Source organism: Antechinus flavipes, chromosome 2 (genome assembly GCF_016432865.1).
Source record: "Antechinus flavipes isolate AdamAnt ecotype Samford, QLD, Australia chromosome 2, AdamAnt_v2, whole genome shotgun sequence".
NCBI lineage: Eukaryota > Metazoa > Chordata > Mammalia > Dasyuromorphia > Dasyuridae > Antechinus > Antechinus flavipes.
The window spans coordinates 35,337,516-35,357,741 of NC_067399.1; the positions used below are offsets into that span (position 1 = coordinate 35,337,516).

General features: G+C 36.4%; 1 protein-coding gene across 1 annotated transcript; it reads left to right on the forward strand.

Moving 5' to 3' along the window:
• The first annotated feature begins 4,242 nt into the window (after nt 1-4,242).
• On the forward strand, nt 4,243-19,557 carry LOC127547508 (zinc finger protein 420-like). The gene is made up of 5 exons (XM_051974428.1): nt 4,243-4,359; nt 5,034-5,111; nt 14,611-14,737; nt 15,448-15,534; nt 17,094-19,557. Exons 2-5 carry the CDS (start codon nt 5,076-5,078, stop codon nt 18,485-18,487), a joined length of 1,644 nt encoding a protein of 547 aa, XP_051830388.1. The 5' UTR covers nt 4,243-4,359; nt 5,034-5,075; the 3' UTR covers nt 18,488-19,557.
• Nucleotides 19,558-20,226: the final 669 nt, after the last annotated feature.

Genomic DNA, 20,226 nt, shown 5'->3' on the forward strand with positions numbered 1-20,226 from the left:
GAAAAAAAAAAAAGAATGAAATAGTCATTATGGCCAAAGGACATAATCAGGGAGTTTTCAGAAAAAGAAATCAAAGCTACAGTTATATTTTAAAATGTTTTGAAACTATTGATTAGAGAAATTTAAATGAAAGCAACTCTATGATATCCCCTCACACCTATGAGATTGGATAACATGACAGATAAGGAAAATGACTGATTCTGGAGAGTATATGGAAAACTAGTGATACTAATGCACAATTCACAATTGTTCCACCCATTTTAGTGAACAATTTGGAACTATGCTGAAATGTCTACAGAAATGTGCATTCCCTTTCATCCAACTATAGTATTACTTGTTCCATATACCAAAGATTCCAGAGAAAAAGGAAAAGCACCTATATGTACAAAAATATTTATAGCAGCTCATTTTCTTGTGACAGTAAAGTATTAGAAATTGAGATGTTCATTATTTGGGGAATGGCTGGAGAGGCTGTAGTTTATGGTTGTAATGGAATATTATTTTGTTGCAAGTTATGAGAGGTGGTAACTAGATCACTTAGTGCATAGAGTATTGTGCTCAGAGTCATTATAACTGTAGATAAATGTGATCTTAGATACTTAATATCTCTGTGACACTTGCAAATCATGAAAACACTTTTTGCCTTAAACTACTGGAGAAGGAAATCACAACAATACCACTCTATTAGCTTTGCCAAGAATATCCCCTTAATGTGATCATGAAAATTGGAGCTATCATTGAACCACTGAGCAACAAGAACAACAACATAAGGAGGGGTATGGCTTTAGAAAAATCTGTGAAGATCTATGTGGATTGATACAGAATGAAGTGTCAAAACTAGAAGTTCATTGTACACAATAAGAACAATATTCTAATGATGACCAGCTGTCAAAGACTTAAGCTATTCTGATCAAAAGAAGTCCAAAGGATTCATGATGAAACACACTATCCACCTTCAAAGTGCAAACCGATAAATTCAATATAAGTATGATTTTTTTCATTTTTCTTACTGTTTTCGCTACAATGTTAAATTTTAAAATTTAGCGGGTATGATTTCATATGTATAGTTGATATATTTCTTGCCTTGAGACTTACATGAACTGATGCTGAGTGAAATGAGCAGAACCAGGAGATCATTATATACCTCAACAACGATACTGTTTGAGGATGTATTCTGATGGAAGTGGATCTCTTCGATAAAGAGAGCCTTAATTGATAAGATGGACAGAAGCAGCTACACCCAGAGAAAGAACACTGGGAAATGAATATAAACTGCTTGCATTTTTGTTTTTCTTCCCGGGTTATTTATACCTTCTGAATTCAATTCTCCCTGTGCAACAAGAAAACTGTTCGGTTCTGCACACATATATTGTATCCAGGATATACTGTAACCTATTCAGCATGTAAAGGACTGCTTGCCATCTGGGGGAAGGGGTGGAGGGAGGGAGGGGAAAAATCGGAACAGAAATGAATGCAAGGGATAATGCTGTAAAAAATTACTCTGGCATGTGTTCTATCAATAAAAAGATATTAAAATAAAAATAAATAAATTTAAAGGAAAAAAAAAAGATATATTTCTTGCCTTATCAGTGGATTATGGAGGGGCTGGAAAGAGAATTTTGGATGTTAAAATGTTAAAAAGAATGTTCCAAATAAAGAACTTTTTTATTTAAATGGTTTTAAAAAAAGATTTGGTATCATTAACAACATGGACCAGCTTATTGAACTTCTAGAGTTGAGTCTTTCTGTATCAGAAAGTAAAATCCTCAATAATCTGTTGCCAGATGGCTGCAACGTCCAGTGGGGGTCAATTTCTGGAGGTTCAAGCTTGGCTTTAGAGTCATGGAAGGTTTGATGAGTGACTAATGTACACAACTCCTCAACTAGTTGACTAATCTTGGAAGTCACCTGGTCTTCTCTCTCAAAGATTTATAATCCCATTAAAAATCATGATTTACAATCCCATTATTCCAGCAGTCCCATCCTCTCAACCACAAATGTCCCAAGAGGCTCAGTTTCTGGAGCTGCTGCCCTCTTCTAGCCCCTTTCAATTTTTGTAGTATCTTCCCACCTGCTAGGCAAGCATATGTAATCGGCTTGTAAATATAGGCTTAGTGGGTTTTAATGAAAGCATTAGTATTTTATTCTAGTCAGTAAGAAAGACACTGGATACCTGGAACTTAATGATATTGGCTGACATAGGATTTAGGAATATCAATTTGTTAATTATACAGAGAATGTGTTGGAAAGGAGAAAAACTGACTGTTTGCCTGTGTTAGGCTGAATTTGTGTAGAAGTTACCTACACTCAGAGATGGCCAACTCCTTTATAAATTATTGTTTTTGGCAAACCATGATTCAAGAGGACTGAAGAGAAGGATACTAAGCATCCCTGGAGTGGTCAAGGGGAGAGAAAGTAAGAGATTCAAATGGCCCTCCCAAATGACCATTTATTAAATATGTAACCTGTACAGATTCTTCCTGCAGAATTTAAGTAGTCAGTTATTAGTACATGAATCCATTTAAAATTATTGAAAGCGGATATGTAGTCCCTTATTAGTAAGGAGACTAATAACAAGTAAAACTTAATTTTCCCTGATAGAAGGAGGGGCCAAAGGATGGTGAGAGTTGCAAGTTATTATGGGTAGAGGGAATAGGAACTTTGGAACTGTTTGGAGAATTGATAGCAAACGTAAGCGTACTGCTCTCCAAAGTAATATAATCCAGAGTGGTTGAAGCCTCTTGTAAATTATGTATAACCTACTTAAAGTAATCTGTCAGGACTGGATATAGATGGTCTGTTACTTTTAGTTAAGGTGAGTGAATTAAAACTTCACTAACTTTTTATCTTGGAGAATCCTGCTTGGTGAAGTGACACGTTTACAATGAATTTTGGCTGCAGAAAAAAAAAACAGCTGATTTTAGCAAATTCGAAGCAAGTGTTCGCTGTCAATGATCTGAGGAAGGAGAATGGGTAAATTTTGAACACAACCTAGACTTGGCCAGGAGCCTCATGTTTAAGGGTTCTCTCTCCTCTCCTCCACACCTAGAAACATAAAGAGGATTTATGTGTTTAATTATGTTAGATTTGGTATTCTTTTTTTTTTCCCTTGTCCATTTCAATACTGAAACCTCGTATGTCCAATGTGGCTTCTAGAAATTGCCATTTACTCCAAACAACAGCTGTAAATGTAGTTTGCTTCTAGTTTACAAGCAGTTACAATCAGGAGCAGCTTTTGCTGGAAGCTAAGTGATTGCATTTCTGCTCCTTTAGGCAGGAGAGAAATCAGAGGACTTGCAGTAGTGACCTCAGAGACTTGTAAGAGCCGGAGCTCCAGGGGGTCTTAATAAAGGGACATTGTTCTGTGAGCGTCCCCTGGGAGCCCCTCTATTTTCTACTCCAACTTGTACAAGTTCTCCTGGAAGCACGGACTCTTCTTCACTGGGCTATGTCTCTAAGTCCACGAGATGGAGGCCAGCCGGCCTTGCCTATGAAGAAACCCCCGGGGCTGGGTAACCAGTAGTCTGTGCATCCATCAGGAGACTTGGGGTTTTCTTCCTCAATGACACTGTGTGTCCTTGTGCTTCCACTTGGGGAGTCTCCTGTCTGTCCTGGGCTGACTTCCGCTGAAGGATCTCTTGCCGTGGACTCAGCTGATCCCCTCACATCCACAGGGCACGTCCAGAACCACCAATGGGTTTCCAACCTCTTCCCTCAGCACTTCTCGCAGGAAGTTTTCATTTCTCTTTCCCCCAAATTGGTCTGGCCTTGGGGCTTCTTCCGGGCGAGAGCTCCCCTCTCCCTGCAGTCCTCTCAGGACCGCTCAGAGCTCCCGGGGCGCGGGGCGCTGCAGCAATGTCCTCTCCGGACCCCCCGCGGGGAGCGCCTCCTCCCGGAGCTGCCCCCACGCCCACTGCCCAGCTCTGAGCCCAGGACGCTCGGCTCCGAGGACCACGGCGGGGCTCCCGCTGCCTCGGGACGAAAGGCGATGAAAGGCTCCCTGTCGGCTGCTCCATCGTCTTCAACTTTCCTCTTCCCACAGTGGGCGCGCGGCCAGGCCGGGCCGGGCTCGGAGAACTTCTGCAAACGGGCACTCCCCACCCTTACTAGGAGACGGACCCGCTCAGTGCTGCTGATTGCTGGGGACTGTCCAGGCACCGAATCCCAGGAACGCGCAGAAAAGGCAGCCGCCGCTGGACTAAGATTCCCAGAAGGCTTTGCTCACCAGAGGAGCATTTTCCAGTTCAAGGGAGAAAGAATGGGCGTGCCTCCTGACGTCATTTCCGCACTGCCCTCTCAACTCTCTGGCTTGGATCTGTGCTTTTTCCCCTTCTTTGCCTGGAGCTGACCTAGCCTCGGGTGAGAGCCCGGCTGCGGGGGTGGGGCACGGGTGGAGCGCTGGGTTCTGGTTGGGCAGCACACGTGTGGGAGAAACGTCCATCCCGGTGCGAAAGCAGCCCTCCGGGGACTTCCAGGGTCTGGGGGAGTCCGACACCGGATCGGACCAGGGAGCCGGTGTGCGTGGGAGAGCGCCGTGGGAGGAGGGGGTTCAAGCGCTCTCCACTGCGTGTGCGTGACCCCATCTGGGATTCTCTTGTCACAGAAAGCAGCGTGATTTGCCATTTCCTTCAGCTTGTGACAGATGAGAAAACTGAGGCAGTCGGGGGTCCCACAGCGAGCCAGGGTTAGGATGGATAGTCCCAAGGGGTGTGTGTGTGTGGCGGGGTATCCTGACTCCAGGTTCAGTCCTTCCCCCAAGGGCCGAGAGGCTTAGGGAAGCCTTTCTTAGGGCAGAACTGATCCTGGTACCCCCTCCTCCCGAAAGCCTCCGCTGTCCCAGGGGCCAGTTTCTCCGCCCCCGAGTATCATCTCTGTCCGATCTCCTACCTGGTCCCTAAAGAGATGTCAGCCTGGAGACAGTGCCCCTCTGTCCCGTCCTGCTGTCCAGCTCCGGGGAAGGGGGCATTCCCAGCTTCTGCTTAGGGGGGACGGGCAGTCGGAGCTGGCTTCTCATGGTCTCCTTTTCTCCCCAGCTCTGCCTCGGTGGCCTCTTTTCTTTCCCTGAGGCCGAGGGAATGGCTCCTGTCCTCCTGAGCACCCGGCCCTGCCAGGTGAGTGCCCGAGACTTCTCTCGTAAAAACTAGATGGGGGGGAGGAGCGGGCATTTTTCTCCCACGTTGTGACCCTAGAAATTACCAACATCAGCCACATATTTAGAGCTAAAAAATACTGTAGTTTTTCTATTTATCTTTCCCCCTCCACAAAAAAGACTTCTTTTTTAAAGTTTTGAGTTTCAGAATCTTTTCTAACTCTTCACCCACACAAAGTCAAGCCAATATGATAGCTATTGCACTTGTTAAGTAATCAAAAACATTAGTCATCTTGAATAAAAGGTAATGAAAATAAAAGAAAGTGAAAATAGGCTTTAATCTTTTTCAGAGTTCACCAGTTCTCTTTTCACTTTTAATTATGTAGAAATTTCATGCATAATTGTATTCATCAGGGTAGCGATATTGTTCACACTTGATCAGTTTACAACATTATGGTTGCTATGCACAGAATTATCCTCTTTTTACTTTGTTCCTAAAAGTCTTCCCAGGTTTTTCTGAACTTTATCATTTCTTAGTGCACAATAGTATTCCATCAGAATCACATGCCATGTCTTATTCGACCATTCCCTAGGAGATGAACATCTGTATTTCTAATCTTTTGCCATTACAAGACAAAAAATTTTTAAAATTGGTGTAAATGTTTTTTGTTCGTTTTTGTACATTTAAATTATCTTCTTAATCTTTTTGGTATTTAGCCATAATAATAGTATTGCTAGGTCAAAGGATTTGCACGCTTTTAGTCTCTTTGGGCTATAGTTCCAAATTGGTCTCCAAAATGTTTGAAGCAGTTCTCCACACCATCAAGTGTGCAGTAGTGTCCCTATTTTTCCACATCCCTTCCAGCACTTATTATTTTTTATTTTTATTATGGTAGCCAGTTTGAAAGGTATGAGGTGTTTTACTACGCATTTCCTTAATTATTAATGATTTAAAGCACATTTTTCACATTACTCTTGATAACTTTGACTTCTTCTGATAAGTACCTGTTCAGCTTGACCAGTTGTCAGTTGGGAAATGCCTTTTATTTTTACAAATTTGGCTTAGTTCCACTCTATATTTGTGAAGTGAAGCCTTTTTCAGAGAAAATTGATATAAAAATTCTGTTGTCCTCATTGCCTTATTTTGTCTGCATTGGTTTTGTTTTTACAAAAATATTTACATTTCATGGACTCAAAATTAGGTCTATTTCCTGTTTCTTGTCTGGTCATCAATTCTTCCCGTACATAGATCTGATAGGTAAACTATCCCATGCTCCCCTACTTTTCTTATGATTTCACTGTTTATGTCTAGATTATCAACTGAATTTGACCTTTTGATATACAAATAGGCTATTATTTGCCTATGCTTATTCTGTCAGACTGCTCTCTGTTTTTTGTCATTTATTAAGTTCTTGCCCCAAAAGCTTGAATCTTTGCTTTTAACAAGTATTAAATTACTGTGGTTATTTACTTAGGTTTTTGGCATGCCTAATCTATTTCATTGGTCAACCACTACATTTCTTATCCCTTACCAGATTCTGTATCTATTTATATGAATACTACATCCTATAAATATTAGGTAGTATAATATCACTGTCATCTTTACTAAAATTATTGTTTCTCTGATTTATTTTTATTCTTTATCATTAAATCACTTAATTTTCACTTTCTTTTTAAAAATAATAGCTTTTTATTTTTCAAAAGATATGCAAAAATAGTTTCCAATATTCACCCTTGAAAAACCCTGTGTTCCAATTTTTTCTCCCTCCCTCTCTACCTCCCTCCTTTAGACAACAAGTATTCCCAAACAGGTTAAACATGTATATTTCTTCTAAACATATTTCCACATTTATCATGCTGCATAAGAAAAATCAGATCAAAAAGGGAAAAAATGAGAAAGAAAAAACAAGTTATGCATTTTTGATTTCCTTCACAGGTTAATTGAACATTATTTCAAAGTCCAATTCTTTTTGTACAGCAAAATAACTGTATGGACATGTACACATATATTGTATTTAACTTAAACTTTAACATATTTAACATGTATTGGCCAACCTGCCATTTGGAGGAAGAGATGAAGGGAAGGAGGGGAAAAATTGGAACAAAAGGTTTTACAATTATCAATGATGAAAAATTACCCATGCATATATCTTGTAAATAAAAAGCTATAATTAAAAAAAAAAAAAAACAAGCTAGTAAACAACAACAACAAAAAGTGAAACTAACATGTTGTGATTCACATTCAAGTCCCATAGTCCTCTCTCTAGATGTGGATGACTTTCTCCATCACAAGACTTTTGGAATTGCCCTGGATCACCTCCTTGTTGAAAAGAGCCAAGTCCATCACATTCACTTTATTTTTAGTCTTCTTCAAAGACCCTTTGTTGACATGATTTTCATTTCATTCTGGGCCATTTATGGGTATTTGTCCAAGTGCTTTTTATGCCCTAATGCACGGTGTATTTATGTGAAAGTGCCATAAACAGCCAAGAAAAGGTATATTCCTTTCTTTTCCCATCCAGATTTTTCTAAAAATCCAATTTTTTTCTTCCATAGTTAACTTTTTAAAAAATTCTGTTTGTCTCCTTAATTTCTTATTTATTTTATAGTTAGATTTATGTAGTTCTGAGAAAGAAAAGTTGAGGTCCTCCATAAGCAGGGTTTTAATGTCTTTCCTTCTGTAATTTATTTAACTTTACTTTCAGAATTTAAATGCTATAACCATTTGATTCATATATAGTATTAATATTACTCATTATCCAAGCAACCTTTCATCAAAATGTTTCTCTGCTTGTTTATTTTAATTAAGTATTTTTGCTTGGCTTTGTCTGAGATCATGATTGCTATATCTACTTTTTTTTTCTTTTACTTCAGCTGAAATATTCTGCTCTAACCCCTTATTTTAACTGTGTATATTTCTTTTTCAGGTGTGTTTCATGTAACAGCATTTTGTTAAGTTCTGGTTTCTAATCCATTATGCTTTCCCTTTCCATTTTATATGTGAATTCATTCTACTCACATTCACAGTTATGATAACTAATGGTATATTTTCCTTCATCTTATTTTCTTGTGTTTACTCTTTCTCCTCCTGTTCCCCTTTTTTTTTTCCTTCCCACTGTGCCTCCCTTAATCAGTCTCCACCCTTTTTTCTTATCCCCTTTCTCACAGGATAAGATAGATTCCTTTACTTCACTGAGTTGATTTGTGTTTTTAATTCTTTGAACCAAATAAAGAGTGAGATACAAGCATTGCCCACCTATTTTTGCCTCCAATGTAAGAATACTTTTTGCATGGACAATTTTTTACATAGGACAGTTTTCCTAATTTTCTACTTTTCCTTTCTCCAAATACATACTTCTTTTTGTTTTTGAGATCTTCACAATATTATCAACTCATACCCTTGCCTGCTGTGTCTAACTGCCATAATAATAATGAAGTTCTCAGACATAATGTGTCTTCTCATGATAACAGTTTAACTTATTAAGTTCCATAGGATTCCTTTTTTTCTATTTACTTTTCTATGCTTCTCTTGAGTGTTGTAGTTTGGTGTCAGATTTCCTATTGAGATCTGGTCTTTTTATCTAGAGTTCTTGAAATATATCCATTAAACTGAGAACTGATTTGACAGGAAAGAATTCAAACTGAAAAGAACCCTTACAAATCATTATATTTGGGAAGGCCTTTAATAGGTGGGAAAATTTTAGTGTGAATCAGAATTCATACTGAAGGAAAAATATTTGAATGTAAATATGTGTGGAAAGATCTTCCTGAGTTCAGAAGTTACTCAACATCAGAGACTGCCTTTCAGAAACCTTAAGAATGAAATAAATGTGGGAAAGCCTTCAAGAGGAAGACCACATACTGGAGAGATTCTTTATGAATGTACGGAGTTTGAGAAGGCCTTCTACTACAACACAGAACTTATTCAGACATCAAAAAATTCTTACTGAAAAGAAATCTTTAAAATGTTCTGTATGTGGAAAAAACACTTAATATCAGGAGATTCATACTTAGGAATGTAATATATGTAGTCAGGTGGGGGCAAACTTTACTATGCAGAAAAGAATTCATACTAGAAAAAAACTTTTATGTAGTGAAGGAAGGCTTTCCAACTCTGAACATAGGGCAGAACCTAGACATCATATTTCAAGAAATTATAAAGGGACCTGAGGTTAAAATTGAAAGGAAAATAGTTCAATAAACCAATCATTTTCTGAGAGAGCCTAGAATTAAAACTTCCAAGAATGTTATAGCTCAAACTCAGACTTGCCAGATCAGTGTCACAAGATTTGGAATATAATATTCTATAAAACAAAATTAGTAGGATTTCAATCCAGAATAATTTACCCAGTAAAAACTGACAGAGAACTTTTTAAAATTTCATTTTTTCTCAATTATATGTAAAATAATGTTAAATATTCATTTTTAATCTCCAAATAATCTCCCATGCTTTTTCTCTTGAAAAGGGGGAAATGTCATGTGGGTTTACATGTGCAGTTATGCAAAGTATTTCCATATTAGCCATGTTGCAGAAGGAAATACAGACCCAAAAAAGTATACTTTGATTTACTTTCAGAGTCCATTGGGTCTTTCCCTGGATGTGGTTAGCATTTTTTATGATCAGTCCTTCAGAATTGTCTTGGTATCATTGTATTGCTGAGGATAGCTATGTCTTACAGTTGATCATTGAATAGCATTGCTATTGCTATGTTCAATAATCTCTAGTCTTTGGTAATTTCATTTTGCAGTAGTAGTTCATATAAGTCTTCTCAGGTTTTTCTGAAAGTATCTTGCTTATCATATTTTATGGCACAGTAGTATTCCATCACAATCATATACCATAATTTATTTAGCCATTTCTCAACTAATGGACATCTATCCTTTCAATATACAATTTTTTTTGCTGGCCAAAAAGAGCTGCTCTAAATATTTTTTGTACAAATAAGTTGTTTGCCTTTTTTTTTTTTTAATTTCTTTGGAATACTTAGTAGTGGTATTTCTGGATCAAAGGTTATACATATATTATAGTATACCCGTTTAGGTGTTATTCCAAATCATTCTCCAACAGTTGGACTAGTTCATAATTTCACCAACAGAGCAATAGAATCCTAGTTTTTCCACATCCTCTCAGTTATTTATTGTTTTCCTTTTTTATTAGCTAATCTGATAGGTGGTATCTTGAGTTGTTTTAATTTGTGTTTCTCTAATCATTAGTGACTTAGAACATTCTTTCTGCAAGACTAAAGATGGTTTTGATTTCTTCTGAAAATTATTCATATCCTTTGACTATTTATCAGTGAGGGAATGACTTGCATTCTTATAAGTTTGACTCTGTTTGCTGTATATTTTAGAAGTGAGGCCTTTATCGGAAAAAATTGCTATAAAAATTTCTCCCAATTTCCTGCTTTACATCTAATCTTGGCTGTATTCATTTTGTTTGTACAAAAACTTTTAATTTAATATAATCAGAATTATCCTTTGTAATGCTCTCAGATTCTTGTTTGATCCTAAATTCTTCCCTTATCCATAGATCTGATTGGCAAAATATCCCATGCTCCCTTAATTTATTTATGTATCACCCTTTATATTTAAATCATTTATCCATTTTCATCTTATTATGGTGTACTGTGTGAGAAGTTGGATTTTTCCTAGTTTCTACCAAACTTCCTTCTAGTTTCCCCAGCAGTTTTTGTCAGATTCTTGTTCCAAAAACTTGTTCATTTATATGCTTGGTAGAACCAATATTTTTTTTAAAAATGTATTTTTACTCTATCCAAAACAACCCTACAGAGTATTTATTAGTAATCACTTTTAAATACATATTAAAAATTGTTGTTGTTGTTTCTTTATTGCTAACAAAACTAACAATTTTGTTGAAATGTTGACTGGAAAACTGCAAGATCGTAGCCTGTATATTTCCCATCTAAAGGAGTTAACTTCCATTTTAAGGGAGAGTTAAACCACCATCATCACTAGATAAATATCTGTTACAAATGTTACAATTTTGTTACAATCTGTTACAAGTTTTGCTGTTTCTCAGACTGATCTTTACTACTGTGTATTGTGTGTCTTTTATACTGATATATGACTGTTCTTTAGCCAGCACCAGATTGTTTTGATGTTTATATCTTTTTATACTGATATATGACTCTGTTCCTTAGCCAGCACCAGATTGTTTGAGATCTGGTACTGGTGGGCTACCTGCCTTCACATTTTTTTTTTTTAATTGATTCAGTTGATATTTTGGAACTTTTATTCTTTGAGATGAATTTTCTTATTTTTTTCCACCTGTATAAAATAACCTTTTGATCATTTGCTTGGTATAACACTGAGCAAGTAAATTAATTTAGGTAGAATGGTCCTTTTTATTTTAATAGCTCTACTTACCCATGGACAATTAATATTTCACCCATTGCTTAGATCTTTATTTGTGTGAAAAGATAGAGATCACTCCCCTCCCCCAATATGCACTCTCTTTTGTCACCCATTCCCTTCCTACATCTCATTCCTCTCTTATTTTCCTACAGGTTAAGGTGGATTTCTATATCCCTATTGAACATGTATGTTATTTCCTTTTGGAGCCAATTCAGATGAGGTTAAGGTTCACTCACTCCCCTTCTCACACCCCACTATAAAAGCTTTTCTTGACTCTTTTTTTTTTAATGGTATATAATTTGCAACATTTCACTTCTCTCTTTCCCATTCTCCCAGTCCATTCCTCTTTTCCTTTAATTTCATCATTAAAAAAAAAAAAAAAAGACATTATCTCTTCATATTCAACTCACACCCGTGCCCTCTGTCTGTATGTACTCCTAACTTCCACATTAATGAAAATGCTGATATGAGTTACAATATCATCCTCCCATGTAGGAATGTAAACAGATAAGCCTTAATAAGTCCCTTAATCATGTCACATTCCTTCATCAGCTATTCTTGAAAATTTCCTATTGCATTAACTTTTTTTTTCTCCTGAAGGATACTCTGTTTTGCTGTGTAGATTATTTTTAGTTGTAAACCTAGCTTCATTTCTTTCTGGAATATATTACAAGCCCTTTAAAGTAGAAACTGCTAGATCTGGTATTGTCCTGATTGTGGCTCCACAGTATTTGAATTGTTTCTTTCTGACTGATAGCAGTGTATTCTTCCTGTCATTGAAGCTCTGAAATTTGGCTATAATATCTTGGGAGTTTTTGGGGTCTCGTTCAGGAGCGATCAGTGGATTCTTTCAGTTACTATTTTACCTCCTGGTTCTAGAATGTTAGGGCATTGGGATAATTTTGTTAGCTAGCTCTTCTGAAAAATATTTAACTTTTTATTTAATAATAACTCATACCACATTGTGTTTTTAAGTAGACTAATTCTAACTGCCCTAAATTTCCCCTTTTTACTTTTCCCTTCCTCCTCCTCCTATCATACTCCCCTTTATCACCTTTTGTTTATGAGATATAATAAACTCATACCATGTTGTGTTTTTAAGTAGACTAATTCTAAGTACCCTAAATTTCCCCTTTTAAAAACTTTTCTCTTTCTCCTCCTCCCCTTCCTCACTTTTTGTTTATGAGATATATTAAACTCATACCATGTTGTATCTTTAAATAGACTAATTCTAACTGCCTTACAAAGGATAGTTTCCATGAAGGAATATAAACAATGTGATTGTATTAAGTGCCTTATGAATTCTCTTACACATTTTCCTTTATATGTTTTGCTTAAGTACTGTTTTTGAATGCCAAATTACCAGAACTGAATAGTTCTGGAGTTTGAGTTGGAATTCTTGAGATTTTTCAAAGGAATTCAACCCAATTCTTCTAAATTCCCCTCCACAAATTTTTTGTTTGTTTTTTAATGATTTTGTTCATATAGCTTTCTGGATTTGTTTTGTGTGTTTCCTAGTATTTTATACTGTCTCTAATTATTTTAAATGGGATATCTCTAGTTATCTCTTGCAATATCATGTGTGTGTGTGGATAGATAGATAGATAGATAGATGATATATTGGGATACTTTTGGTTTGTGTACGTTTACTTTATACCCTGCTGCTCTGCTGAAATTATTATTTCAGTTAACTTTTTAGTTGAATTTTTAGGATTTTCCAAATATATCATCATATCATCTGAAAAAAAAAGAAATAGTTTTATTACCTCATTTACTATTCTGAGTCTACTTCTTTTTTTTTTTTCCATTATTACTATTATTGGGATTTCTAAAACTATTATCCCCATTACAAATAATGCTTGCAGATGCTTTTAGATGAATGCGTCTTGTCAGCTCTCCTATAAGAAATCACAGCTAGCAGCCCCCTTATCACTCTGCGAAGGCATTTGCTTCTTGTGGTTGGCCATAGGCCAGAGGCTGCTCCCAAAGCAGCTACTCCTAGGGCTTGTTTCTGGTAGCTTCTGAGGAGACATCCCATATTTTACCCTGAGGCGATGTACTGTCTTGTTTATGGAAGGGATCTGGGAACCGGGGCATTTTCTGACTCATTTTGCGATCTTCCCTCATGGTCACTCTTTTGGCTCTGGGAGCATTGAACACAATCATATTGTTAGAAATGACAACTCAGAGATGGAGTACAGAGAGCAATGCTTTTATTTCATTTGTTGCAAGAAGTGGGTGTACAACTCTAATGAACTCATGCATTGATATGGAAGCAGGAGCAAGCTTTGGGACCTTAAAGTTAGTCCTACTCCTCCCTTCAGAATCCTGGTTGGTATCCCTTATACAAACCTTCTTCATACACTCCTTAACATTCCCCTTCTCTCCCCCCCAATCATGGGATGCATATTATGTTAATGAAGCCTAATCTCTTCCTCCTTCCTCTAGGAAAAGTTAATGTTAATAAGGCTAATTAAGCATGCCAGAGCACTGTGACCCAAGTTTGAATTATGAAGGGGAAGAAAGGGAAGACAGGAGTAGGGGAGGTGGATGGTCTGTTATGTCTTGTGGTTTTTGAATTAAAGCTGGCCAAGATACCAGTTCCTTGTTCTTGTAGCCAAGTTACAACATTTGGGGGAACAGAAACTACCATTCCTTACACTGTTAATTTCAGAGTACCACATAAAGAAAAGAGATCAGGCCTATTGGTTGAATGAAGTGGGTGTGTTTAACCTGGAAGAGAAGACATAGGGCCACATGATAGCTATTTTCAGGTATTTTGTTTTCATTATTTTATTTTAATGAGTAAAAATGGAATTAGGCATATTATTGTTTGAGCTCAGTGGGCAGAAGTCATTGGTGTGTGTTATTAAAAAAAAAAAAAAAAAGGTGTCATTGGATCCATTAACAACACTAAAAAATTCAGCACTTACCAGGTATGGGCAGTATGCTAAGTAGTGAAGGTACAAAGAAAGACAAAAACAACCCTAGCACTAAAGGAATTTATAATCTAATGGGAGAAGGATTCTTAAGTGCTTGCTATGTGCTGGTCACTATACTGGGTTATGAATATGTAAAGGAAATAATCCCTACTGAGGTGACGTTTGTATTCAAACTTCATAGCATAATTATTTTTGGTATTTCAGGAATCAGTGACATTTAAAGATGTAGCTGTGGAATTCACCTGGGAGGAGTGGGTACACTTGAATCCATCTCAGAAATTGCTGTACAAGGATGTGATGTTGGAGAACTATAGAAACTTGGTCTCTTTGGGTAAGAACAGCTTCGCCTTTGGAGTCACTATATATCCTATATATCCTTTGACATATGTGATATTCCTTATCCTTTTGTACTCAAGAGACAGAGCACTTGTGTTTCCTGTTTCCAGGATAAAAATCTTTACTTAGTATGCCTGTAAATTAGATTCCTTGATTTGTTTTTCTTGAGATAAATTTTCTTTCTCTTGCTTGAGATCTAAAATTTTCTGGTTAGTCCCAATGTAGATATTATTTTCCAATGTCTAAGTGAGGAGTCAAATGAATTGTATTTTCTAAGTCCTACTCTGTAACCCATAGTTACATAATGTAGAATATTCTTCAGTGGTTCTTTGTACTATTCTTGAGGTCTTGCTATCATTCCCACATTTTTTCTCCTCAAAGATTGATTTAGTTTAGAGTTCTTTTATCAAATTTTATGAATTATTGGTTTAATGTCAGTTCTCTTCTAAACTCTGACACCTGAAAAAACCCAAAGAAACAAAAATACAAAACAAAACCCTACTTCTTCTTCCAACTAGCTCACTGAGCTCTCATTCACTAAAAAGAAAAAAGATTTTCAGACAAAAGCAACTAACATAGTGCTCTTGATGGTACAAGATACTTTATGCACCCTTTCTGCTTAGCATTGAAAGGAATATTTCATGTCTATTTTATTATGATTTCTTAGATGACTGTCTCTAGCACTTTGTTATTTTCAATGAACAGGATTTGCAGTTTCCAAACCAGATGTGATCTACCAATTGGAAAATAAAGACGTATCTTGGATGTCAGAACCAAGCAGGAGATGTCCAGGTGACTACATAGAAATCAAGGAGATGGGTCATTGCCAATCAGAGCTCTCTTGGTCATTTTAGGTCAAAGCTCTTGTAAAACGTGGAACAAGGTGATGTTAACTAAAGCTTCTCAGGCCTGTTGAAAAGAGCTGAGACTTTGCATCGTCATTTTTACACTTAATAAGTTACTTTTTTATGCATGTCTTTACTCACATGTACCTCTGCTTTCAAAGAAAGTTCTTGCCTCAGTACAAAGTTCGTATTTCTCTTCTGTTCATTGAAGATTATCTTATCTTAAGCTGGAATTCTCCTGTCTTCCTTGCATGAATTCATTCTCTCTTTTAAAATAAAAGCACATTATTTAAAATATTAATCCTTTTTGTCCTTTTTGTTTCTGAATACTTTTCTGATATTTTCTTATATTGTTTTTATGATCAATGTTGCTTTGCTGCTGTTACTTTTTAAATATTTAATCATAACCTAATTTCCCTTTCATTATTCTGTCTTTTATATGTCATCCTGTTTTTCTTTATGCTTTGAAGTTATGTTTATAAAGACACAGTAATATACATTCATGTCAGGACTTGTTCAGCTTTAACCTCATCTTTGGACCTCTAGTTTCTCAGTATTTTGCTATTTCACAAAAAGCTGCTGTGAACATATTGAGAGATCTTTGTGTTTTTAATAACATTTTGAGTATGTAGATCTAATACTGAGGCCATTGGGTCAAAGATATGAAAAAATTTATAGGTTCTACTTAAATTCCTATGTTGCTTTTCACACACAAAACTGTGGTAGCAGCAGCTTATTAAGTACCTATTTCAACATAATTGCCAACATTTATTGTCCTTTTAAAGTATCTTTGCAAATCTGATAGCTGTTTGATGATACCTCAATTTTTTTTTCATTTTTATTTCTTTGAGTGCCAGGTGGATTATTAATTTTTTATTTTGTGAAAAATTCTTATATGTCTTGATCACTTATCTTGTGGAATTGGATGTTACTTTTACAAATGTTGAATCAGTTCCTCACAGAGTAAATATGTTGGGTTTTTAGAGCAAATTTATTGCAACAATTGTCTGATGTGATCCCCTGCCCTCCTTTCTTTATATTTCTTTTCTGTTTATTTCATATCTCTTTTTATCTTGTCTCCTCACTCTAACTCATCAATTCTTTTTCCTTCTGTCCAGTGTTTTTACTTTCTATATTCCCTCCAGATTGTAAGGATGTGTTTGCAAGTACTCAAAGTTATCTACTTTTTTTATGGACAGTCTTTCATTCCTAATTCCATTCAAATATCAACTATTTACAGTTGTAGTTGTATAAGGACTTACTCATCCTTCCTAGTAGTTTCATCCTAAGACAATTAGTTTACAATTTACAATTTAACATATAATTGGAATTTTCATACTTTCACATAATATAATTTATGATATTTATTTATATATTTAGTGGAAAGATCACTGAAACTAAATTTCTCATAAGAAGTCAAGAGAATAGCTCTAGTACCAAGATTAGGAATCTTGGGGAAGGGAGAGGAAAAGATAGGATTAATCAGCTCTGTATTTTTCCTTTCAGGCAAGAAAGAATTTACTTCAGAGAAACCATATGAGTGTAATGAATGTGGGAAGACCTTCAGGAGTAAAACACAATTTAGTGTGCATCAGAGAATTCATACTGGAGAGATTCTCTATGAATGTAAGGAGTGTGGAAAGACTTGTCACTGCAATTCAGAACTTATTCGACATCAAAGAATGCATACTGGAGAGAAACCCTATGAATGTACAGTCTGTGGTAAGGCCTTTAGCATGAATGCAAATCTCACTGTGCACCAGAGAATTCATACTGGAGAGAAACCTTATGAATGTAATGAATGTGGAAAGACCTTTAGACAGAGGACACACCTTTATGTCCATCAGAGAATTCATACTGGTGACATTCCTCATGAATGTAGTGAATGTGGGAAGGCCTTCAAGAGGAAGACACAACTTACCTTGCATCAGAAAATTCATCCTGGAAAGATTCTTTTTGAATGTAAGAAGTGTGGGAAGACTTTCCTCTGCAAGACAGATCTTATTAAACATCAGAGAATTCATACTTTAGAGAAAGCTTATGAATGTAGTGAATGTAGGAAGGCCTTCAGGAGCGTGATACAACTCACTGTGCATCAGAGAATTCATCCTGGAAATGTTCTTTATGAATGTAACGAATGTGGGAAGGCCTTCCCTAGAAACTCACATCTTATTAAACATCAAAGAATTCACACTGGAGAGAAACCTTATAAATGTAGTGAATGTGGAAAGGCTTTCAAGAGGAAGGTGCATCTTAACCTACACCAGAGAAGTCATACAGGAGAGATTCTTTATGAATGTAAAGAGTGTGGGAAGGCCTTCCTCTACAATTCAGATCTCACTCGACATCAGAGAATTCATACTGTAGAGAAACCATATGATTGTACTATCTGTGGGAAGGCCTTCCGGAGTAAGACACAACTTGCTGTACATCAGAGAATTCACACTGGAGAGAAACCTTATGAATGTAGTGAATGTGGGAAGTTCTTTAGACAGAGGACACACCTTTATATGCATCAGAGACTTCATACTAGAGACATTCTTTATGAATGTAAGGAGTGTGGAAAGACTTTCTCCTATAATTCAGATCTTATTCAACATGAGAGAATTCACACTGGAGAGAAACCTTACAAATGTACTGTGTGTATAAAGGCCTTCAGGAGTAAGACACAACTTACTGTGCATCAGAGAATTCATACTGGGGAGAAACCTTATGAATGTAGTGAATGTGGGAAGTTCTTTAGACAGAGGACACACCTTTATATTCATCAGAGAATTCATGGAGAGATTCTCTATGAATGCAAGGAGTGTGGGAAGAATTTCTCCTACAACTCAGAACTTATCCAACATCAAAGAATTCATACTGGAGAGAAACCTTATGAATGTTCTATGTATTGTTAGACCTTTAGGAGAAAGGCTCAGCTTACAGTACAGAAGAAAATTCATACTGGAGAGATTCTTTGTGAATATAAAAAGTTCAAGAAGGCTTTCCACTACAACCCAGAACTTAGCCAACATCAAAAATTTATACAGGGAGAAACCTTATGAATAAATTGTGTGAAGGAAGATCTTCTGCCTGAAGGTAGAACTTACTCAATATCAGAGCATTCATTCTAGAGAGAGACCTTTTGAATATAATAAATTTGGGAAGACTTTTAGACTGAGGACACAGCTTGCTCAGGATCAGTGAATCCGTTCTATAGGGTAATCTTATGAGTGTAGTGCATATGGGAAGAAAGTCTTTAGACTGAGGACTCTGCTTTATTTCCATCAGAGAATTTACATTGGCAAAATTCTTTATGAATGTAGGGAGTGTGGGAAGATTCCCTAGCTAAATAGACTATAATTCTCAGTCTCTAGAAGAGGTTCTGAAAGTACTTATTTAGCCCCCATGGGATAGAGAGATATCCTTCCTTTCAGTGGAATCTTTTAATGCAAAGTTTCTTAAACTATGGGTTGTGATCCCATATGGGTTATGTAACTGAAGGGGGAGGGGGAGTCATGAAATTATGGTTTGATTGATATATCTGTTTCATATATTGGGGGTCACATAAAAAGTTTAAAAAGTCCCACTCTAATGAGAGAAATGTTATCCTTCCATGAACCTTCAGGGAGTGAGATGTTATGCTGTTTGGGCAGAGGCTACTGAGTGGTATTTAGAAACTGTTGGTATTAACTTTGATCCCTGGCATATGGCAGGTAAGAAGAGTATGAATTACTTCTTGGCCATCAGGTAAGCATGGTGTGTGCTATTATAGTTGTTACCTGCTTGAGGAAATATGTTCCAACTGATTTTCCTGATTTTGATGATGATCTTTTTGCTCATATTCATCAGGGTAGCCAGTGTGAACCTTAAGGAATCTCATTAATTAAAATAAAATATTGCAAGGACCTGTTGGCAGATGTTGATGGGATATAATTTCTGCCCAATATTCTTAATATCAAATGAAGAAATTTGGCTAAGTTCAGGTAAATGAACATGAGTAACTATAACTCTCTTAAGGTCATCTAATGCCTTATCCAATTAGTCATTTATGTTGTGGCCAACTCTTTGTAACCCTCTTTGGGGTTTTCTTGGCAAAGATACTGGATAGGTTTACCATTTCCTTTTTTAGTTCATTTTGCAGATGTGGAAGTGAGATAGACAGACTTAAATATCTTGCCCTGAGTCACACAGCTAATAAGTATCTGAGGCTGGATTTGATATACTTTCTTCCTGAATCTAAGGCTGGCACTCTAGCCATTGTGTCACTTAACTTTCTATATTATCTAATTAGTGACATGTATGAAAAAATGAAGGAGATTCTTATTGTGGTCAAGGATATGAAAAGGAAATTTTTAGAAGACATCAAAGCTATTAATTGTCATATGAAAAAATGTTCTAAATCATCATTAATCAGAAAATTTTAAATAAAAACAATTCTGAGATGCCATTTCACACATATTAGATTGGTTAACATGACTGAAAAGAAAACTAATAATTTCTAAAAGAAATATAAAAAAATAATAATCCTAGTGCACAATTTACAAGTTTCTAGTCATTCTGGATAACAATTTGGGACTCTGCCCCAAAAGCTATAAAAGTATGCCTACTGTTTGATTCAGCAATACTCTTACTAGGTCTGTATCCCAAAAAGATC